Below are 24,703 nucleotides of genomic sequence, written 5' to 3'. Positions count from 1 at the left end.
CAGGAGTGTTCATTTTGCCTGCATACTTTGTGCTAAAAGGGAGGTTTGTGCTATGAGGGAGGCCAATTCCAGTTTCGTTTCCTCTCATGTCATAATATTGTGAGCTATGCTTCAGCACTCATTATAGAGGGAGGCCAATTCCAGTTTCGTTTCTTGAACAAATGACACATCACTTCTCTGGAAACAGCAATATACCTTGTAACTATTCACTCCACGAGAAGAGCAATAATGGACAGGGACACATGGAGATCAATATTTGAGACTGATTTAGAAAACAGAGGGGTCTACGATGTGTGGAACTTCTCTGTGGATGAACATTACCAGCAACGGATGGGCTGGCTGCAGTATGTACAATGTTGTTATGCCAGGTATAGTCATTTCATTGGAATTTTTACATGGCACAGAATTCGCAGCGCTGCAACATGATGTATCCCTCTTACTGGTGGGCAACTCTGTCTAAGTCCATTTGCCAAGGGTATGAAAAAAAACACTTGAAGTCAAAATACTGCAGAGGATACAACAGTGTAAATTGTCCAGCAGCAGGACAGTTTTAATTGGGGATAATAGACCCATCTGGTACTATTGTCTAACAGATGCACATTCAGATTGTGGGAGACTTTGACATTAGAGTATACTGTTTTTTTAAACTTTAACAATTAACTTTTCTGATTGTTTCTGATTGTTTCTAATTGGACTGTTAAATATATGGTTGAAAGTGTTTTGTTATTTCTGTTTCATAAATGCATAAAAAGCATTTTTCTATCAGCATGCCAATGCTGTATCATCTGCACTCGGTAGTCTTTTCTCAAGACGTCTTATCAAACCTGCACAAGTTACCTCTGTGAGCCATAGAACAACCCCTTTGATGAAGAAGATTAGAAGATGAGGCAGTGTTCTGTAGTCCTTAAAGGAGAAGTATGGGATTGTTTTTTTTTTTTTTCCCTATTCATACTTGTGTAGGTGGATGCAACATCGATCTGATGCTGCATCTGTCCCCTGCTGCCTCTGCACTGAGAACTGAGCCACCGAACATCGCCGATGGCTCGGGTCTCTCGACTCCCCGAGCGGAGAGACGCTGACTGTCAATCAGCAGCTCTCCTGCTCTGCTCCTCCACGCTCACTGGGGCGCTGAGCTGTGGAGGGGCGGGGAGTGGCTGTCTCAGCCTATCAGCGGCTCACTGAGAGGCTGAGACTGCCATCAGTCCAGGCACCTGGCGGATCCAGACTTTTGAAGTTGGGATGATGCATTGCCTGGACTGATATTGGTGATGTCAGCAGAGAGCGGACTTCAGACCGTTCTCTGCTGACAATGGGTCACAGGAGTGCAAAACGAATTGCATTCCTGTGACCCTTAGGAGAAACCCAGCCAAATGAGTTCAGGCTGGACTTCTCCTTTAACACAATGCTACTCCTTAAAGAAACACCACAGGGAGAGAGTGTTGTCACACTAGGACACTCTGTTATTGATAAGAGCACCAGGTTAAAAAAAATAAAAAATTAATGTAGCCACCTTATGAGGACTGGTGAGCAGTGTTCATTTTAGTCTTAGGACTAAAATGGCATTTTAGTTTTAGTCCCATTTTAGTCTTCTGCAATTGTTTTAGTTTTAGCCATATTTAGTCGACTAAATCTCCAGTACATTTTAGTCAACTAAAATCTCCAGTAAATTTCAGTAATTGCAATTTAGTTTTAGTCATATGCCCTGTACACACGGTTGGATTTTCCGACGGAAAATGTGTGATAGGACCTTGTCGTCGGAAATTCCGACCGTGTGTGGGCTCCATCACACATTTTCCATCGGAATTTCCGACACACAAAGTTTGAGAGCTTGCTATAAAATTTTCCGACAACAAAATCCGTTGTCGGAAATTCCGATCGTGTGTACACAAACCCCCGACGGACAAAGTGCCACGCATGCTCAGAATAAATAAAGAGATGAAAGCTATTGGCTACTGCCCCGTTCATAGTCCCGACGTACGTGTCTTACGTCACCGCGTTCAGAACGATCAGATTTTCCGACAACTTTGTGTGACCGTGTGTATGCAAGACAAGTTTGAACCAACATCCATCGGATAAAATCAATGGATTTTGTTGTCGGAATGTCCAATCAATGTCCGACCGTGTGTACAGGGCAATAGTCTTTTGACTAAAATGGCATTTTAGTTTTAGTCTCATTTTAGTCTTTTGACTAAAATGGCTTTTAGTTTTAGTCGTATTTTAGTCATCTAAATTGTTTTAGTTTTAGTCGTATTTTAGTCATCTCAATTGTTTTAGTTTTAGTCGACTAAAATAGTATTCATTTAGTCGACTAAAATGTTTTAGTCATTTTAGTCGACTAAAATGTTTTAGTCGTTTTAGTCGACTAAAATGTTTTAGTCGACTAAAATGTTTTAGTCGTTTTAGTCGACTAAATTAACACTGCTGGTAAACTGCAATAAAATAACATTTCTACTCTTGGGTTTAAATATACTTTATGTCATGCTCTTAAAGCGGTAGTAAACTGCATAAAAAAGTTTAAAGCGGTAGTAAAAAAATCTTCTCCCTGGAAATGAATGTCATCATGTGCTAGTATGCATCGCATACTAGCACATTATGTGAAACTTATCTTAGAACAAAGCCCTCCAGCATCATGCTGTCTCTGCTGAAGGCGTTTCCATCTTTACCTGGTCTTCCTTCCGGGTCTGCGGACTCCGGCTGAGTGAGTGGCCGGAGCTGCGAAGATTTCACTCCATGCATAGAAGTGGGAGCCACTCTTTACAGCGCAGGACTCTAAAAGAATGGCACAGTATGCTGTTCCTTCAGAGAGCATGCGCCAGTGAGGTCACCGGCTGCATGTACAGTAAATATCTCCTAAACAGCGCACATTTAGAAGATATTTACTGTACCTATAAGTAAGTCTTATTATAGGCTTACCTATAGGTAAAAGTCATACATGGGAGTTTATTCCCACTTTAACTCTTTCGCCGCCAAGGACCTAATGGCAGGGGGGTGGATGTATCACAATGGTGCAGCCACCGGCATTGTGTGTGAAACTGACAGGAAGTGAAACTGACAGGCAGTCTCTGACGTCACTTCCGGGTCAAGCTCTTGGTGTCCCCGGCTCGATTTGCTGAGAAAGGATGTGATCTGCATTGCAAAACATTCAGTGGAGTACAGGGGAGACACGAGGAGTCTTTTAAACCCTGCGTATCTCAATAAAGCTTACTTAAAAAGTACTTATAAAGAGTACCTGTCACAAAAAAATCAATATATAGGGGACTGTTTTACTGTTAAGAAAAAAAAAAAGGTGTTTTTTTTGCAAAAAAATAAAGTTACACCCAAGCACATAAAATCCCCCCCCAAAAAAAATTTTGAGTCCCCCCCACCCCCACATATACACACGCAAAAACGTAAACGCATCGGGGCGCCTACACGTGAAAACATTGATTATGTACACATGTTACATATTGTCACCAGAGTGAGAGCAATAATTCTAACACCAGACCTCCTCCGTAACACTAAACTGATACCTATAGGGGGCCTTTGAAGTGTTGCCTATAGAAAATATAGGGTACTGATGTTTGTTGCCATTTCACGGGCGCATGTAAATTTAAGGTTTGGCATGTTGGGTATCTATTTACTCAGTGCAACCTAGTCTTTTATATTTTACCAAAAATGTGGGTATTTTATTATGTTTATTTGCCCTAAAATTCACGTTAGTGTGTTTTTTACTGAAAGTTTGCGTTTCCTAGACCTTTGCCGTAATATCTTGTGACATTAAAATTGCAACTACACTATTTTACTCTCTAGGGTGTCTTCTTTCAGAAATTATATAATATTTGTGGGTTTTGTGTAATCTTCAGGCCTAAAATGATTTTTAAACATGTGTGAAAAAAAAGCAAAAACGGCTCTGGCAGCGAAAGGGTTAAGGCATAATTTGCTGGTATGCATCGCATACTAGCACATTTTGACAGAGTTACCTGAAAGCGAAGCCCTCCAGCTGCGCTGTCACTGCTGTCTTCTTTCCGGGTTTGTGGGTTCTGGCAATATGAATGTCCAAGCTGGCGATGACGTCACTACCGTAGCTGTTTACGGCATAGCTCTGAAGGAACGGCATGGGTATGCAGTTGCTTCAGAGCGCATGTCACCGGCTGCTTCTAAAGTACATATCTCCTAAACGGCGCACCTAAAGGAGAAATTTACAGTACCTATAGGAAAGCCATATTATAGGCTTACCTATATGTAAAAATCAAACATGGAAGTATAGCATGTGAGAACTGGGTGTTTCTAACTTCGAGTGGTTTGAGACAGGTATTATCATACAGTTAAAGGTAGAACCTTAAGGGGAGTGGGTAGATGAAGGAAGGTTCAGAGTAGCTCATTTTTAAGTGGAATTCAGACAGGGCAGTCCAGCCCTTGGCCAATACTGAGAATGTTTGCATTTGCATATTAGAACTCCTGAGGTAAAGGGGTCCTGGGAAGTTAAGAAAAGGTATGTGCAAAAATCTGAGGTTGTTTGCACTTCAGTAGGACTGTCCACTCACTTTATTTATTGACTGGAAGGGTCACTTTGGTTTCATTGTTTATTTAATATCAGTGTTCTTACAGCTCTGTTTACTCTGATATGTGCTATGTTATTGAATTGTTTTCTGCCAAATTTTGTATTGGTTAAAGCGGAATTCCAGGCTTTTTTCAGGCCCAAAGCCTCGCTCCTCTCCCCCGCTCCGCCAAGCCGCAATAGAAACTTTGGGCACCCGGCCGTGACAGCTTGCGGCACGAGTCGTGCTGCACTCTCTGGGTGGACAGGCAATCTTCTGGGACCTGTGATGTGTCCCAGAAGATTGCAGAGAGGGAGGGGCCGCCTAGGGGGAGAGGAGGAGTTGCCTAGCAGCCTGAAGTCGGAAGCAGGAAGTGGGACAGGAAGTCCCTCTTAAAACTAAACACCCACTCCCCCCCACAAAAAATTACATGCCAAATGTGGCATGCAAAGGGGCGAGAAGTTTCACTTTTGGGTGGAACTCCACTTTAATAGCACCCCTGGCTACCAATATGAAATAAGGAAACCTGAATTGAGAAAATACAAAATTACCCCCTCTAATGCCCCGTACACACGGTCGGATTTTCCGATGGAAAATGTCCGATCGGAGCGTGTTGTTGGAAATTCCGACCGTGTGTGGGCGCCATCGGACATTTTCCATCGGATTTTCCGACACACAAAGTTGGACAGCAGGAGATAAAATTTTCCGACAACAAAATCCGATCGCGTCAATTCCGACCGTGTGTGGCCTGTTCTGACGCAGAAAGTGCCACGCATGCTCAGAAGAAATTCCGACAAGGGACAGCTCGTTCTGGTAAACTTAGCGTTCGCAATGGATACAGCACTTTCGTCACGCTGCAATGTTATAAATGGTTTAATACAGCGCACTCTCTTTTTCTTTATAATGTGACAAGAATTAAGTAGTTTTGCTGCTCATATTCACACACACTTCTCACAAACTTCTTTCGTTACTATTTATCGGGATTCCCTCAATATATTTTGATTTCTCACATCTGACAACATATTTTTGTATATATATATATATATTTTTTTTTGCCTTTAATGTAGAATCTTTTTTTGTGTTTCTCTTTTTTTTTTTTTTGGGTGATTTTGATTTGTGTGTTTTTTGTGACAAGTTCCCACAACACCATTGATATGTTGTTCTATTTAATCTGTAGGAGATTGTTTCGTGTTGTTGTCCCTTGTTAATTTCACATTTTATGTTAGAAATGTACCTGAATCGTCACCAACAAACTGTCCTTTTTGGATGAAAACACACACAGGAGAGTAGAATTTACCTAAAAAATTTTTATTAAGGGGTCACAACTATAAAAAAACAAAGAGGGAGGCAACGCTGGAGAAACTGCAGAAGTGGGCGAAGCCTTGGACCCCCAGGGCAGACATCAATTATTTTAAAGCAAAATTGGTGGCCTGAGGAGTCCTTATCTAAGGGAGGGCAGTCTGGTCCAGAAGTCCCAGAGATCCGGAAAGCAGCAGATGACATCTGTGTCCCCAGGCTGTGGTCATACGAGAGACTGCAGCTTCTGTCAGACCAGACTGAACCCAAGGTCATCACTCTCTGGTCTTCTTTCCACGCCTCCTTCCACGTGGTGGCTCTGGTGGTGGAGTTGTGGCAGCAGGAGGAGGAGGAGGATCGTCGATCTCAATGACATCCGTCTTGGGTGTCAGTTCCCCACTCTCCCCCTTACGTAGGACTTTATAAATCAGGTCCTCAGAGAGCTTGCGTTGGCCCTCCTGCATGCCCTGCAATTTGGTGGCAGCCATGCAGGCAAAGGCCTCTGCAGCACTGGGGAAGGCTCTGAGGGACGCAGAAGCCTCCTGGATCAGCCTGTATGCTGAATCCTGCACAGGACTGGGAGTGGCCTTCCTGGCCCTTTTGTATGGCAGGTGGAGGGGAGGAACCTGAGACTTGTCCCAGGCTTCTCTTGGCTGACACTTAGCCCCGCCTCCTCCTGGCTGCCACTAATCCCCGCCTCCTCCTGGCTGCCACTAATCCCCGCCTCCTCCTGACTGCCACATTCCACAACCTCCTCCTGGCTAAGGTCTTCCTGTGTATGAAAAAGGGACATAGTTTTAGTATTTTTTCCATCAATCACACACAATTTTCACCTCCTGACTGCTGCAAATTGAATGTTAACAAATATAACAGACTATCCTTCTGAGCCCAGCATTTTTCATTCTTGTCCCAATTTTGGGTGCCCACTACTGTCTATTGATATGTAAAACACTTTCAATTAATGATCAATAATAACATCTAATAAACATCATTTATTTATTGCCCAGAAATCTGTAGAAGAATGCTATACCTGGCTCCAGCTGGGCTCCTCCACTTCTTCCTGGCTGGAAGGCCCAGGTTGGACATCAGAAGCCTCAGCTGGGATGGAAGGAAGCGTGGAAGGAAGAGTAGAGAGGGATTCCCTGACTTCAGTGTGGTCTGACAGAAATCGCAGTCTCTCATAGTACCACAGCCTGGGGACATAAATGTCATCTGCTCCAGCTCCGGATCTCTGGGAATCCGTGACCTTCTTGCGCTCCCTAAGATAAGTGCTCCTCAGGCCACCAATTTTAATTCAATCTTATTTTATTGAGAAAGGAAAAATGTACAGTATACATTTATGTCATACAAAAACACAAAAAATAGAAATAGACATCATTGCGATACTGGTAACATATCATCTCATGTTTTAAACAATTTGTGAGCTCTTATTGATTTAGTTTGATATTTAAGCCTGCGTAGTTATACCGTCTAAGCTGATTAAAGTGCAGGTGAGCACCACTATCCACTCAACGAGTGGCGTCCACCTATTGCAAACACGCTAGGGCTATTGTTGCTGTGCTAAATGTGTTTTCTCTGATGGGGAAGCTCAATGTGTGTCACATTATTGGTCTGATGAGGTTAGAGAGTATGATTTAGGTGATCGTGTAGCGCTGTAACATATAAGGGGAGAAAGGGAAAAGGAAGAGTAAGAGTAGAGGGGACAAGGGAGTAAGGAATACAGAGATTAAGAGAAAGAGATTCCACTCTGGTCACACAGTTGCATTGGTGGAATCCTCTGTAGCCCATGAAATAAATTCCGCAGAATAGCGGAAGATAGACCACGAGGTCCAGGTCTTGGAAAATTGTTCCTCCTTACCCGTTTCCTGCGACAACATCCGTTCCAGTCTATTAATTTGGTCCACTTCAATTGCCCAATCCCCCAGGGAAGGCATGCTTGTCGACTTCCAATGTCTGGGCAGAACCGTTCTAGCTGCCGCCAGAAAGTGACGCAGAACGTCTTTTTTGACCGATTTAAGCGGGCCAGGGAGCATAGATAGCAAGGCTACCTCAGGAGAGGATGCAACCGAGGTCGCCATGAGTCTGCAGTACAAGTCGAGGATCTTTTGCCAGAACCTCCGCACAGGGGGGCACTCCCACCAAATGTGGAGTAAGGTTCCATTTGATGACAAACAACGCCAGCAGGTATCTGGGAGCGCCGGGTTTATGCAGCGTAATGTCGAGGGGCATCTATACCAACGGGTCAGTAATTTGAATCCCTTTTCTTGCGATTTGGAGGCTAATGATATTTTATGAGTCAGAATGAAGCCCTTTTGCCAATCTACAGGTGAGATGGGGTGACCCAAATCTTCCCTCCAGGCCTGTGTGTATGGGGGGAGGTCAGGATTATAGACCATATGTATGAGAGAGTATAGTTGAGAGACCACATGCGTAGGAGGGTCAATCTGGAGCAGCATGTTCTCCAAGTCTGTTGTGTCAGTAAGTACATCAGGTAATGATGGGAAGGTTCGAATAAAAGATAGCACCTGTTGCCTCTGCAGCCAGTGCGTCGAAGTATGGGAAGGTGGGCCGGAGGGAACGTCTTGAATCAGAGGAGAATCTGAACGCAGGACTTGGGCAAGTCGTCTGTGGTCCTTCTTGCACCAAGGGCCAAAGCTCTCTACTTGTAGGGCCGGTGGAAAAGCCGGAGTTCCAAACAGTGGAGTCATGGGTCCTTTCAGAGGTGATAGGGTCCTGGAGGAATTCATTCGGGTCCAAATTTGTATAGTTTGTCGGGTGAGGTCACTCAGGGGTAATCCCTATTTAAGGAATTCAGTAGGCGTCCACGGTAGTGCGCGGAGATCTATTGAATTGAGATGGCTCTCTATTTGTACCCATAGTTTGGTGGAGGAATGATGGAATCAGTTAACTATACGTGTTAGTACTGCTGCTCTATAGTATATAGAGGCATCTGGAGCTCCAGCTCCACCACGGATCTTGGAAAGCGACAGCGTCTCATAGCGTATCCGAGGACGAGCCCCCCCCCAGATAAAGGAGGAGAACAGTTGGCGGAGTTTCTTAAAGAACCAGGAGGGTATTGAAATAGGAATTGTCTGGAACAAATAAAGAAACTGAGGGAGGACGTCCATTTTTAGAGCATTCACTCTCCCTAGCCACGATAGGCATTTTTTCATGTAGTTTGATAGATCAGTCTTGGTTCTAAGCAGAAGGAGAGCATAGTTCAGAGAGAACAATTGGGACCTTTCTGTGGATATTTGGATTCCAAGGTAACGGATGGAAGTGGAGCCTGTTTTAAAGGGAAACTTAGTGGAGACTTGGCGGAGGGCCTCCTGGGATAAAGAAATGTTCAGGATTTCTGACTTAGTATGATTCACTTTGAAATTGCTCAGCTTCCCAAACCTCGTGAATTCCTGCATAATATGTGTTAAAGATATATGGGGTTGGGTTACAAACATTAGTAGGTCATCCGCAAAGAGAGCCAGTTTGGAATGAATAGGGCCTATCGATACACCCGAGATGTTAGGGTTATTGCGCAAGGCAATTGCCAGGTGTTCCATGACAAGGACATAGAGAAGGGGAGATAAAGGACAGCCTTGTCGTGTCCCATTATGGATGGAAAATGAAGGTGATAATGAGCCGTTCACCCGTATTCTAGCAGAAGGAGAGGAGTAAAGGGACATAATTCGGGATAGCATTTTGGGGCCCAGACCTATCTGTTTCAAAGACATCTGGAGGAATTGCCAGTCAACACGGTCAAATGCCTTTTCCGCATCGACCGTCAAAAGACATAGAGGGACATCATGGGTGCGTGCATAGTCGGTAAGAAGCAGAGTTTTCAGGGTGTTATCCCTTGCCTCGCGACCGCTTACAAAACCCACCTGGTCCAGGTGTATGAGGCGGGGGAGAAGCGGCTTCAATCTAGTGGCTAAAATTTTTGCATATATTTTCAAGTCCACTCCAATTAATGATATGGGCCTATAATTAGCGCACAAAGTAGGGTCCTTATCTGGTTTTGGGATAATGGTAATGTGGGCTTCAAGTGTTTGTGGAGGAAACGCCAAGCCTTCGATATGGAATTGAATACCCTAGCCAAGAAGGGGGTCAATAGGGGAGCAAATGTCTTGTAAAATTTAGGGGTGAAGCCGTCGGGCCCGGGGCTTTTACCGGACGGGGTGGCCGCTATCGCCCCCAAGACCTCATCCGCTGTAATTACCTGTTCTAGTTCTTCTACAGTATCGCCGTCCAGTGTAGGGAGCTCCGTCTCCTCAATATAAGACTGTCTATCGGTGTCAGGTGTAAGGGTGGGGCTAGAAGAGACGCTGGGCGAAAGATTGTATAGTGTTTGGTAGAAATCTCAGAATGTTTGTGATATCTTGGAGGGCTCACTGAGCATTTCTCCAGAGGGGGCCCGAATCTGGGGTATAAATGTGGAAGACGTGTTTGGGTGAAGGGTGCAAGCTAACGGTCTACCGCATTTATCTTGGAATCGGTACTGATGTAATGCAAGTCTGTCCGCATAGGTACGAGCCGAAGCCTCATATAAGTCCTTGAGTTGGGATCGAGCCGTTGAGACCTCTGTAAGAGTCCCCACCGTTGGAGCTCGTTTATGTTGGGTCTCAAGGTCTCGAAGCTTTTGCATTGCTGAGGTTATTGCGGCTGAGCGAACCTTTTTCAAGCGGGTCCCCATCTGAATAAAGATTCCTCGCAGGACAGCTTTAAGTGCCTCCCATTGTATGGGTAGCGAGGTAGTGTCCGATGCATGATCTATTAAAAAATTAGAAATGGTTTCTGAGACCTTTTGGGAACAGTCAGAGTTTGTGAGAATGGAATCATTCAGCCTCCACGTCCACTCCCTCACCGGTGTGGAGGGAATCATTAGTGTCAGATATATAGGCGAGTGGTCAGACCAGACCATTGAGTCTATCTCGCATTCAGGTGACCAATCCAAACAGCTGTGGTCAAGAAGAAAATAGTCTATACGACTATAAGAGTGATGGACCTGTGAGAAGTGGGTATAGTTGCGATTTTTGGGGAAAAGAACCCGCCAAATGTCGATTAGACGTAAATCGTATATAGCCCGTTTAAATGCCCTTAACTTAGTAAAGGAGATGGATGAGCGAGAGGTTGATGAGTCTAAGAGTGGATCCAGGGGGGCGTTAAAATCCCCGCCTATGATTATTTTACCCTCTGCAAATTCCGACAAGATCCTCTTGTACCGCAGAGCAGACGATATTTGATTAGTATTTGGTAGGTAGAGGTTGGCAATAGTGAATTTCGTGCCCCATAAGGAGAATTTTACGAACACATACCTTCCCTGGGGGTCCGAGATCTGGTCTATCAGGTCAATCGGAAGCGTTTTGTGGAATGCAACAGAAACGCCTTTGGTTTTCTGAGACGGGTTTGTACTGTGAAACCATCTGTTAAAGTACCTGTTGGAGCAGGAAGGGGTGGAGTTTGTGTGGAAATGAGTTTCCTGTAACAGTAACACATTGACCTGTTGTTTAAGCATTTGGTAGAGGATTTGCCCTCTCTTAGATGCTATATTGAGGCCATTTACATTGTAGGAGCAAAATTTCAGGCGAGGATGAGATAGTACCATGTGGACCATAGTGGAATGAGAAAAAGAGAGTCAGCCTAGAGACAACAGAGGGAGGAAGAGGGATGGGAGGGGGGGGGATTATAGGGTGGCAAAAATATACCAGGACACAACTAGGTAGGGGGGACACCTAAATAAGGAGCCTAACAAATCTAAGGGGTCCACGAAAACGGGACACCACGTGAAAAATCACGTACAAAGGCACTATCCGTGCCCGGCCTAATGAGGGTGGGAGGTCGAAGTGGAGAGTCTGAGCCGTGAGCCCAGTAGCATGACAGGCATATGTAGCTTATTTGAGGCACGTCAGTGTAACAAAACATTTAAACAGCAGAACACACATCAGATCGTCTGTGAAGGAGGGTGGGGGTCCGCGTGGGCAAATGACTCCGCACAAGCCCACCCTCCCTCCCTCACAGAGGAGACATCAATCTGTAAAATAACATCATAGGCCACCAATTTTAGCTTTTAAATAAGGGATGGTTGCTGTGGGGACCACCGGCTTCACCAACTCCAGCAGTTTCTCCAGCGCTGCCTGCCTCTTTTGTTTATGGTTATAGTGGGGGTGTCTCACTTGCCACAGACAGGGCAGCTCCCTGTACTTGTCAATAAACAAGGGCAGGAAATTGTGGTCGTTGAACCCATCCATTTTCTCTGCAAGACACAACACAAGACAAACCCTAATGTCAGGCCAAACTCCCCTAATCTTGTTACAATATAGGCTTCTATTTCGAAGCAGTATAGGTGCAAGTTTAGATCCTACCTTCGTTATCACGATCGGCGTCTCCGATGCTCCTTCCTCCGCTCACAGATCGTACGTAAGACGCGCGCGTGTTACGATTTATACACACTGCGCATGCGTATAATTCCGCCCGCCCCTGACGTTCTTTCTAGTCTATTCCCCGCCCCTTTTCGTTCGGCGCAGTGGGGGAAGAGCACATGGCGGATAGACAGCAGGATCGTGCTAATTGTAGCAACGAGGAGGAGGAGGAGGAAAGGCCGGAGCCTGAAACGTCCCGATCCAGAAGGAGATTGAAGGACTCAAATATGTCCTTTGGGGAGATGTTGGAGATGGTGGACATCCTGAAGAAGGCCGACTATGATGGAAAGTATGGGCCTTACCCCAACCCCAATGTCCGAAAGGCCAAGATCATGGCGAAAGTGGTCAGGAGTCTGCACCGGAAATTCGGGGTACGAAGATCGAAAGATCAGCTCAGGAAGCGGTGGTCAGACCTGAAATTACGAGAACATGAGCAGTACAGAAAGGTCCGGAGAGTGCTGCAAAAAAGTAAGTAGTTGTGCTGTGTTCCTATTCTTTTTGTGTTTATTACGTTCGTGCTGCTCCATGTGCTTTTAGGAACTGTTGTACAGTTTAAAATGCCAACTTTCATGTTCATGGGCACATTATTCGTTCGGATCACACATTTTTATTTCGGACTATAAAATACCATTGTTTAGCCCATATGCATTTGGCCACCATTTTGACGCCCTATACTTGGCTTCAAAGAATTGGGTTGTGTAGATGGCTTTGTTACTAGAATGAAATGCAAACTAGATTGTGTGTAAGGAGAGGACACTGAGCAGCTGTTTTCACATCTGGACACTGGAGCTCTAGTGTGGGACACCAAAACACCATTTTTATTAGGGGGGGGCATTGTCCTTTGTCATCCTGCAATACTTTACCTGTTTTGTACAAGCTTCACAGATGGAGACCCCCCTATAGTATACACTGGAGCACCTGTGTGCCCCCCCTAATAAAAATGGTGTTCTTGTGTCCCACACTAGTGCTCCAGTGTCCAGATGTGAAAACAGCTGCTCAGTGTCCTCTCATTACACAGAATCTAGTTTGCATTTCATTCTAGTAACAAACCCATCTACACAACCAAATATTTTGCATCCAAGTAGGCCCTAAAAAATGTAGGAAAATGCATATGGCCTAAACAATGGTGTTTTAGAGGGAGAAAAAAAAATGTTTGATACGAACGAATAATGGGCCCATGAACATTAAAACTGACATTTTAACCTGTACAATTAAGAAAAGCATATGGAGCAGCACGAACGTAATAAAGACAAAAAGAATAGGAACACAGCACAACTACTTACTTTTTTGCAGCACTCTCCGGATCTTTCGGTACTGCTCGGGCTCTCTTAATTTGAAGTCCGACCACCGCTTCCTGAGCTGATCTTTCGATCGTCATACCCCAAAATTCCGGTGCAGACTTTTGACCACTTTCGCCATGATCTTGGCCTTTCTGATATTGGGGTTGGGGTAAGGCCCATACTTTCCATCATAGTCGGCCTTCTTCAGGATGTCCACCATCTCCAACATCTCCCCAAAGGACATATTTGTAGCCTTAAATCTTCTCCTTCTGGATCGGGACGTTTCTGTCTCCGGGCTTTCCTCCTCCTCCTCCTCGTTGCTATAATTAGCACGCACCTTCTGTGACTCCGCCATGTGCTCTTCACCCACTGCGCCGAACGAAAAGGGGCGGGGAAGAGACTAGAAAGAACGTCAGGGGCGGGCGGAGTTACACGCATGCGCAGTGTGTATAAAGCGTAACACACGTGCGTATTACGTACGATCTGTGAACGGAGGAAGGAGCATTGGACGCGCCGATCGTAAGAACGAAGGTAAGAGACAAACTTGTGCCTATACTGCTTCTAGATTGAGGCCTATATTGTAACAAGATTAGGAGAGTTTTGTCTGACATTAGGCTTTGTCTTGTGTTGTGTCTTACAGTGAACACGGATATCTTATTACAAGATAATGACTTCATGTCAATATTCATTGATATGTTAAGGGAGCTGCCCTGTTTGTGGGAGATCAACCACCCACATTACAGGAACCAAACAAAGAGGAAGGCAGCACTGGATCAATTGTTGGAAATTGTGAAGCAGGTGATCCCCACGGCAGACATCACATATTTGAAGATCTTAATTGGTGGCCTGAGGAGCACATATGTAAGGGAGCGCCAGAAAGTCCAGGATTTGCAGAGATCCGGAGCAGCAGATGACATCTATGTCCCCAGGATGTGGTACTATGACAGGCTGCATTTTCTGGCAGGCCAGACTGAACCCAGGTCATCCCTCTCCAGTCTTCCTTCCACGCTTCCTTCCCCCCCGGCTGAGGCTTCTGACGCCCAACCTGGGCCTTCCAGGCAACAACATGTGGAGGAGCCCAGATTGAGCCAGGTATAGCATTCCTCTAAATATTTCAGGTTGTCCAATCAATGATGTTAACTAGATGTTAGTTTGGAGTACTAATTTAGGATTGTGATTGATGATGCAAAAACTAAAACCATGTCCCTTTTTCATACACAGGGAAGTCTCAGCCAGGAGGTGGCCGGGCCGAGCCGGCTGCCTGATATGCCGGTCCCTCCCCAACACCTGGAAAGGAAAGTGGCAGGAGGAGGAGTGCCCTAGAGGAGGCTGCCATAGGCCTCTTTTGGAGGGCTACAGAGGCCCTGGGAGCACCACACACCGTGGAGGAGGACATTGCTGCCTCTAAAATGCAGGGGATGGAGGAGGGACAACAACTCATGTGTGAGTCGCTCATATTGGAGGCTCTTAATAAAGGTATGAGGGGCCAAATTACATCTCAGACACACCTTTGCGAACTCACAGATGGCCCTCCTCCTCCTCCTGCAGGTCCTCCTCCTCCTTCTCCTCCAGGCCCTCCCAGTCCTCCTCCTCCTCCAGGTCCTACTCCTCCTCCTGCCACATCTCCAACAGCACAGCCACAGCCCGGAATGAAGCGTGGAAGGAAGACCAGAAAGTGAGGACCCTGGATCCAGTCTGGTTGGCCAAAAGATGCAGCCTCTTGTGGTACCACAGCCTGGGGACACAGATGTCATCTGCTGCTTTCCGGATCTCTGCGACTTCTGGACCAGACTGCACTCCCTTACATATGGACTCCTCAGGCCACCAATTTTGATGTTCAAGAATTGATGTCTGACCTGGGGGTCCCAGGCTTCGCTAATTTCTCATATTTATCCAGTGTTGCCTCCCTCTTTGTTTGGTTCTGAGCCCTTAATAAAGGAATTTTGCTTTGAATTATACTTGCCTATGTGTGTTTTACTTCAAAAAGGACAGTTTGTTTGTGAGGATTCAGGTACATTTCAAAAATACAATGTGAAATTAACAAGGGACACCAACACCAAACAATCTCCTTGAGATTAAATAATAAAAGATATCAATGGTGTTGTGGTAACTTGACACACAAAACACACACAAAAATAGTCTGGAGTAAAACTAAAAATAACATTAAACAAAGATCAGCCTTGGAAAAAATACAAACATAAAATCTAAACCAAAAATGGCTTTAAATCAAAAAAAAAAAAAGAAAACAAAAAAAAAAAAAATTCTGTCAGATGTGACAAATAACAATATATTCAAGGAATCCCAAGAAAAAAACAAAAAAATAAGTTTGTGAGAAGTCTGTGTGAATATGAGCAGCAAAACTACTTCATTCTTGTCACATTATAAAGAAGAAGAGAGTGCGCTGTATTAAACCATTTTTAACATTGCAGCGTGACGAAAGTGCTGTATCCATTGCGAACGCTAATTTTACATGACCGAGCTGTTCCGTGTCGAAATTTCTTCTGAGCATGCGTGGCACTTTGTGCATCGGAACAGGCCACACACGGTCAGAATTGACGCGATCGGTTTTTGTTGTCGGAAAATTTTATCTCCTGCTCTCAAACTTTGTGTGTCGGAAAATCCGATGGAAAATGTGTGATGGAGCCCACACACGGTCGGAATTTCCGACAACACGCTCCGATTGGACATTTTCCATCGGAAAATCCGACCATGTGTACGGGGCACTACTGGAAGAGTTGAGGCTTTTCTACTCACACTGCGGGCTGTTTTTTTAGACTTCAAGACTTCAAGACTTTCAAGACTTTTTGTTACCTGAAATTTACTTAGCTAATTTAAACTGAAAATTCAATTAGGCTTTAAACTAAAGTATAAGTAGCCTTTAACTATGAACTGTTGGGGCATGGATGTGTTTTCAATAATTTTATTGGGTCCTGGTCTCACAAGGTTTAAAAATTACTGTTCTAGAGTATCAAATGTGGGAAGCCCAAGTAGAGGGTGAAACATATTAGTGGGAGGATTCTGGGCCTATGTTTGTGCATGTGTTGAACAATAAAGTTTATTTTACCCTTTGGAAGTGGCTCCAGGACGTTGCTAAATGGGTTACATTTACTGTTTCTGGTTTCATGGCATAACAAGTGTTTCTATCTTCCTGTGGAGGGCACTGTTTGGAGAGCCAACAGGCTACAATCTGTGCTGCTGGGCACAAGACATTTTTTGAGGAAAGATAATCCTTCACAAATAATGTAACACCCCTTGATCACTGATAGGTAAACCCCAGGCTAGCATTTCAGATCTCACAGTCTGGTCCTTGGTGTATGATGGGGCAAAACATAAGTTGGGCCCCAGTCACGTTAGTCTTTTTACCTTTAATTGCTGAACTCCATAATAGGAGAAGAGGTTTATGGTTGCAGGATGGGCGGCTGCCCTGGGCACTGTGGTTTCATGTGAGGTGGGGCGCTGCAAGGAGATTGGGGGGGGGGTGGAATTTGTGTTGTAAGGGGGATTTGGGGGTGGTGGTGGCAGGGGGTAAGTATTGTTCTAGGAGGGGGAATCTGGTGGGTAAATATGTGCTAAGAGAAAGAGCCTGAAAAACGGCTCCCCTTCAGTCTCAGTGTGAAAGCCCGAGTGCTTTCACACTAGGGCGATGCACTGGCAGGACGTTAAAAAAACTCCTGCAAGCAGCATATTTGGAGCCGTGCTCCTGCCTATTGAAATGAATTGGCAGCCCTGCCGAACCGCCAACAAAGCACAGCTGCAGTGGCGCTTTGCGGGTCGTTTTAACCCTTTTTCGGCCACTAGCGGGGGTTAATAGCGTCCCGCTAGCGGCCAGAAAACCTCAGCAAAAACGACGGTAAAGCGCGGCTTTACCGCCGACACCCCAGTGTGAAAGCAGCCTTAGGGTTTGGCTGGATCTGATAAATACTCATATCTCAAAGGTGTTGATCCTTCTGCATTGCTTTTTGGAACCTCCTTCAAGAAAAAGGCAGAACCATTCAGCCTCTCCAGGCTTAGGGAAGACATACAGAGCACAGAAAAGGTAAATAACAACTGTGGATTGCTACAGTCTAACAATATCACACACTACATTTAGCTAGAGACACAATAGCATAGGGCAGGGTCCCTAAACTTGCATTTGGTAGAGGCTTCAAGAACAAGTACAAAAGTGTAATTTTAAATAAAAAATAATTTTGCGTCTTGTATAGCTTTGGGGATAAACTACAGACTATACTCCTTATGATGTGTAAAGTTGCAGTGTAGCTGCTCACACCAGTCTTGGAACCCTTAAAGCACCAAAACTTTTTTTTAAATTTTGGATACAGTAAGAAAAAAGTTATAATTGTTGAAAAAGAAGGGAAACCTCTCCAGCAAGGTTACATTAAAGCAGCCCTAACGGATATTCTGAGAGGTGCTTGAATTAATGTGTTTTTCAACACTTCATTCATATGTCTGTGACACTGATTGTGTCCATCTGAACATTCTTAACTTTAAGTATCTGTAGACTTGTCCCAGGAAATCTTGATTTTTTATTCTCCTATGATAAATAATGCACACTGTGCAGCTACTTACAGATTAATAAAAAATAAGTAATTCTACTTTCTCAATTCCAGGTAGATACTAAAGGCAAAATAACTCACTGTTTTGTTTTTTACATCTCTCTGTGTAAGTGTAGCACAAAATGGAATTTCTAGTTGTACCCTTAAAGTGTTAGTAAACCCACAACAGTAAAACCAGCCTGCAGTAAAGCATGCTTGTTATACGCATTGTGGAACCTAGGGGTTAATCCTCTGCATTGTGTAAAAAGGCTGTTTGATCCTGTCTCCTCTGATCCTCTCCTCCTTCCACTGTCCCCAATATATTTCCTGATAATACAGAGCAGGGGGACAGGCTGCACATGCTCAGTTTGGTGTGTAATTCTAGAGTTTTTTTTTTCCTTGGGAGAGTGCATGTGATCAGCACAGGGTCAATCCTGATAGGACAGTCAGTACAGAATGAAAACTCCTACAAGCTTTAACCAGACACTCATAGAAGTCACAAGACTGCTATATACTGCTGATGAGAAAAGGTACTTAGCAGTTTATATTTCCTAAAATATTTACATTTACATGTTCTGTGTACTGTAGGAGACCATGTATAGTGAATGCAGGGTCCTGGGTTTAGTAACACTTTAATAACTCAGGGTCAGGTGTACCCAACAGATTATGGAAGCCAAGTGATTCAGCCTGCTCTCACATGTATGTTTATAGTGAACTGCTCCTGTAAAGATACAGAAGCAGCAAACAAAATGTGGTGTTAATAAATACAGAAGTACCTTTTAGACTATTCCACACAATGTAGCCTGACTTTTTTAGTTATAACTCTCTATGTGTCTATTCCAAAATCAAAATGTAATCTGAAAGTCTTTTTTATTTCAGGTTTTATTGCTCAATCTGTGGTCGCTCCTGGGGTTCTTCAAAGGTTCACATTTTATTCCACATGAAACTGAAAAAACGAACCGGGCAGGCGAGGATGCATGTTTTCAAGCAAAAGTGCAAAATATGCACTGCTGCCATGTATGAGGAGCCTACTTTCCTAGTAGAGAACATTGAGATAGCTATATGCAATTTGGTTAATAAAATAACCCAGACATTTTACAAATTGCCTATAGACAATTTGCCACGGAGCTTTGTGACAGATGGCAGGCACGATGGTCCTCATGATTACAGCAACTGCGAGGGCTGTGCATTGGGGATTTGTCAATGCGACACAGACAGACAATATTCTGACAAACACCACATTTTACCAAAGAGAACCAATCAAGGAAGTAAACAGAAGAAGAAGAAGAAAAGATTTCCTCTCCCTAACACGTACTCTCATCATCAAAGTTTATCGCAACCTCAGAGATCAGCCTATTGGGATAGGGAAGAAACGGGAGTGGGAGAGAGCTCACATTTCATTGTTGAGATACCACCAGATGAGCCAAGTGACTCATCATGTCCCTGTTGTATAATACTGTAAATGTGTAAAGAAATCACTACATGATGTTGCACAATAGTAACACAAAAAAATGATAAAATTCACCACAATCTGAACAGCTTTTCAGCAAAACAGAATAGCAATAAATCATTGTTGATTTAGGCAAATAATACATTAACATAGTCTCGTAATTGACCTTACTTTCTTGTCATGATGCTTTATCTGTAGCCTATAATAATGGGCTAGTCTGGCCAAAGCAAATATTTTAGTTTTTTTATAAATGATGAGTGCAGCCACCTGCTTTTCTATCATCTCTGGGATTTTGGTAGCAAGTGCATCTTACTATTGTTTTCAGTTCTGCTCAGTCTCTCTTCTCTTGCTGCAACAGACAGACATGCTCATCTTGCTACATTTTCTGCAATATAATAATGATTCAATAGTGAAGAAGTGTCTGCAGGAATTATGCAGGTCATGCAGTTTATGGTTAGTTACTAAAGTCTTTGAAATATGAATATACTAAGGGTTTATTTACTAAAGGCAAATCCACTTTGCACTACAAGTGCACTTGGAAGTGCAGTCACTGTAGATCTGAGGAGGCCATGCAAGGAAAATAAAAAACAGCATTTTGATTGGATGATACAATCAGCAGAGCTTCCCCTTCTTGAAGGGGTTTCTTAAAAAAATCTTAAAGTCATCGCAATGCTGAAGAGCACATGGGCTGGTATCAGCATAGCTGACAGCTACCCCTTCATTAAAACACACGTTCAGCACTCTCCATAGACAATAATTGAATTTTCAGCAAAAAATGTAATAACCTGACACCTAAAACAAAGCACTTTTTTTTTCGTAAGAGGGATTGGCTCAGCAGGTGTTGGCAGCAGTCTTCGGTGTGTCTGAGGCACACAAGAACATTCCAAGCAGGTTTGTCCCACACTTTTATTCTGCAGCAAAGAAACACAGTTTAAATGCAGGTGGGCTTTGCACAATAAGTCTATGGCATAAAACGAGCAAAACATCTGTTCGTCCGAGCAGCTAACTAAACTCAGGTCATTTCCTCACTAACAGGGTACCAATGGGTTCTTCAAAACAAATAGGCAGCACTATTTTAGTGTTCTGTCAGTTGTCAGTCTCTTCAACCAGCAGCAGGCTCCAACAGCAGAGAGAGTGGGAGAAAGAGCCATGAGCATTGGTCAGCTCACATATACAGTATAAAGGCCTGAAGACTGCTGAGAATAATAATGAGGTCTGACAACCTGGTAAGACGTGAACCTAGCAATGAAAGCAATATTCCACTCAAAGTTCTACAAAGTCTCCGGGCTCCAGAACTCGGACCAGAACTTAAAGTTCTGAAAAGAAAGGTTTGTCAAAACCCTGCAGCCAGTTGCCATGTGTAGGTGAGGCTGGGTGATACATACACTCCATCCACAATTCTGGCAGCCAGTGTATCACAAGAGAATATATATATATATATATATATATATATATATATATATATATATATATATATATATATATATATATATATATATATGTATATATATATATATATATATGTATATGCATATATATATATATATATATATAAATAAAATTATATACTGTAAATATGCTTAAGATTTATATTATTAAACAGAATACTGTATAACTGAGATGAGAGAATTCCCTTTAACACAGCACATAGTATGCTTGTAATTTTAACAGATACTGCACAAAACACATACATTTTTATACATCATATAGTTTGTTCAAAATTGTACAATGTTATATAATTTCACTACTTTGTATATTTGATTGTGTGCACTATAGACAGAAGAATTTTACTATATTCATACCTGTTATTTAACTCAACAACAAATATGTAGAACATATATACAAAATAGTATACAACACAGTAATATTTCATGGTATATAGTACAGTGTATGTACAAATATTTTATTTGTAGAGAGTTCACTTTTCAACGTGAATGTTTGTTTAGTAAATAGGGTGAAGCTGTGCTAATTTCATTCATCCAATCTTGTGCAGACAAAATTAGTTTTTCTACATCTTTTGCACATAATTGGATATTCCAGTTAAACATAAATGTATTCACAAAGCTAAACAAACATTTACTTTGCTAAGTGAACATCCTTTTCTTCTTTTAGTTTATAAACCCATAATATACACAGCATAGAATGTATGTTCAGTAACATTTTTATTTCACTAAAACAATTGCAGAGGACCTATAGCTTTCTAATCTTTTTTAGATATGCAGAACAGCTAATGTACTTAATTTTGTTTGTTAATATATTACATATTATGATGTATTTTTGCTGATGTGTTTTACTGATTTATGTGAAGTGTAATTTATTATGATAAATCTACTTAAATAACATGGTAATAAATTGCGTGCGATCTCATGAGTTGACTTGTGAACAAAAATCTATCCACTTACAGTATAGAAATGGAAAAATAACCATTGCTTACACATTATTTTTTGTACTTTTTGCTGTTTTGGTTATGATTTCTTGTAAAATATTTGAAATGTGTATGGTCAGCCAGTAGTCAAAGAAATCATGAGGATGATCCACTAAAGCTCGTGTAATATAAAATAGCATAAACAGGAGGGAGGGGGCATATGTCAACCAATTAGAAAGTGTGTGTTATTTTTTTCAATAAATGGAAATTGGAACTTGACTGATTGCTATTTTCAACAACTGCTCATTTTCCATTTTCTAGTTTTAGTGAATCATCCTCTCTGTACCTTCTGGGCCAATACAATGTGATATCAGTGCTGCATTCTGCAAATTGTCCTTTCAGGCATTTTCTTCATATTTACATACCTTATATCTCTCTAAATGTGAAGGGACACCTTTAGCACCAAGTATGCAGGTACAGCACATGACACCCCTGCCCTACCTCTTAGCTAGATGGAACCTTGAAGGATTTATATGCAAAAAATCATTGGTTAAACCCACAAGTACATTGTGGGTTTAACCAATTCTTTACGGCTACTGTTCCTTTTTGCTGGCTTTTCAAGATAAAAACTGGTAGTTAGAACTTTATGAAAATGTAGTTATTATCTACATCACACCAAAAAGAGACAACTGTGGAAGAAAAAGGTCTCATTCACATGAGTGTACATAAGCGTACACGTGTGCGAGAGCTATATTTGCCTGCATTGTGATGCATAGGTGTTCCATACATCCCTGTGCAGGCAGTCCCATTCATGTAAATCGGGACACATGGCTGCATGCACATAGCTGCTGCTCCCAATTTGACATCTCCGTAGTTGCACATGCATGTGAGTGCTTGTCCCCAAACAATACAGACCCACATGGATGTCAAATTGGGAGCAGCAGCTGTGTCCCAATTGACATGAATGGGAATGCCAGCATAGGGTTCCACAGACCACCTCTGCATCCCCATACGGGCAAACGTTTTTCCTCACATGGGTGTACATGGGTGGTTTCTGCCCATCATTTATTCCATGAAATGGAAAGCTGTGCATTATATCACTAAGCCTAGAATGACTTACCATTATTTTTTGCCCAATTTCTCAAAAACGCAGTATGCTCAGCAAACGTTAAAACTAGGATTTGCTGGTGGACATGCTACAACTGCATATTAAAGACGTAGCAGAATACACTTTGGCCCAGAAAGTATTAAATATTTTATTTTCAAAATTTTCAGCCTTCTTTTATTTATATAATAGAATAAAAAACCCAGTAGTGATCAAATAGACCAAAAGAAAGCTCTATTTGTGTGAAAAAAGTGATAAAAATTTCATGTTACATGATTGCGCGAATGCCAGTTAAAGTAGAACAGTGCCAAACAGCAAAAAATGCTCTTATCCTGAAGGGGGTAAAACCTTTTGGAGCTTAAGTGGTTAACAGGAAATAAGTGAAAAATATTGTGAAAGTGAATATATGTTTTTATATTTTGACCATAGATACGCTTTAATAAAATCTTTTTTTTCCCATAATAAAATTGTATTATTGTTATTAGTCCTCATTAAATGTTTTAAATAAATAACTTTTATTAAGCTCATACTTACAAAGTAAGGTGTAAAAACATCACGTTTTTTCCTGACAGCACATGAGAGGACCTCAATAATCTTGCTAAGCAGTATGTGAGAATCCCTGATGTAAAATCAAATTTGTTTTACTCTGAATATTCCCATAGAGGGAGCTGAATTTCACTTTCCTTTCCTGAACAAATGACAACACATCACTGCTTTGGAAACAGCCGTATACCTTGTAACTATTCACTCAATGAGAAGAGCAATAATAAACAGGGTGCATGGAGAGACATACTTGAGACCAATTTAGAAAACAGAGGAATCCCCTATATACTTGCATTAAATATGTTGTTGAGCCAGGTGCTGTAATAGAAATCTCTTTAAAGTGATTGTAAAAGTTCATTTAAAAAAAAAAATAACAAATATGTTATACTAACCTGCTCTGTGCAAGGATTTTGCACAGAGCAGCCCTGATCCTTCTTTTCTGGGGGCCCCCCGGCAGCGCTCCTGGCCCCTCCTCTTCATCGAGTGCCCCCACGGAGAGCCACTTTCCATTGGGGCACTCGTGCGGGTGCGCTCCTGAGTTGCATCCATGGACACAGACAGCCGGGGCCCACCCCCAGCTAAAACTCTTTGTAAAAGAACTGAAAGGTTACTCATCCTTTCCCACAGGATATGAAATCACGCTTATGCTAAACATTCATATTTCACTTCCTTATTAAGAAAACATCCAAAAGTTCTTTCAACAATAAATTATGTACTCTTCATGAATAGGTCATATTTCCACCTGTTACTTCAACAGACATCTCAAGTCTCCCACGAGGTGCGGGAGACTCCCGCATTTCAGGAGCGGCTCCTGGACACCTGCGAGTACCCTGCGATCTCCTGGCAGGGCCGATCCTCAGTGAGAGTACAGGGTTGGGGTGGTGTCAGGCTGTCTGCTGTAGTATAATCTTCCAATCCTGGTTGGTTCCTCTGCCTTCAATCCACACCCTTCCTCTCTCATTGGCTCTGGAGTAGTTCTGAATTTTTGGCGCGGAGAGAGGAGAGAAGCTGGAGCTGAGGATGTGAAATGTCAGCACAGCACTGACAACTAATGCGGACTGGACACCTCCTCATTACAGTGGAGAGATGTGGATATTACAGTTGGGAGATGTGAATATTACAGTGGGGGAGATGTGGATATTACAGTGGGGGAGATGTGGATATTACAGTGGGGAGATGTGGATATTACAGTGGGGAGATGT

General features: G+C 42.8%; 1 protein-coding gene across 2 annotated transcripts; it reads left to right on the top strand.

Moving 5' to 3' along the window:
• Nucleotides 1-100: 100 nt before the first annotated feature.
• LOC141139884 (receptor-transporting protein 3-like) lies at nucleotides 101-19,562 on the top strand. 2 transcript variants are annotated; one of them, XM_073626433.1, is made up of 2 exons: nucleotides 101-368; nucleotides 18,918-19,562. In XM_073626433.1, the coding sequence occupies exons 1-2, from the start codon at nucleotides 229-231 to the stop codon at nucleotides 19,498-19,500; spliced, it is 723 nt and encodes a 240-aa protein (XP_073482534.1). In that variant the 5' UTR covers nucleotides 101-228; the 3' UTR covers nucleotides 19,501-19,562. The 2 variants fall into 2 exon arrangements, 1 of the variants encoding a protein (XP_073482534.1); XR_012243828.1 differs by lacking the exon at nucleotides 18,918-19,562 and adding an exon at nucleotides 14,728-15,462 and having other exon boundaries at nucleotides 231-368.
• Nucleotides 19,563-24,703: the final 5,141 nt, after the last annotated feature.

Source organism: Aquarana catesbeiana, linkage group LG04, assembly GCF_042186555.1.
Source record: "Aquarana catesbeiana isolate 2022-GZ linkage group LG04, ASM4218655v1, whole genome shotgun sequence".
Classification (NCBI taxonomy): domain Eukaryota; kingdom Metazoa; phylum Chordata; class Amphibia; order Anura; family Ranidae; genus Aquarana; species Aquarana catesbeiana.
The sequence above is the reverse complement of the archived record's forward strand: the minus strand, read 5'-3'. Positions and strand labels throughout refer to the sequence as shown.

Coding starts and splice junctions, on each gene's coding strand:
- LOC141139884 (XM_073626433.1), top strand. CDS start 229: ATGGACAGGGACACATGGAGATCAATATTTGAGACTGATTTAGAAAAC. Junction 369..18,917: donor GTACAATGTTGTTATGCCAG/GTATAGTCATTT, acceptor TTTTTATTTCAG/GTTTTATTGCTCAATCTGTG.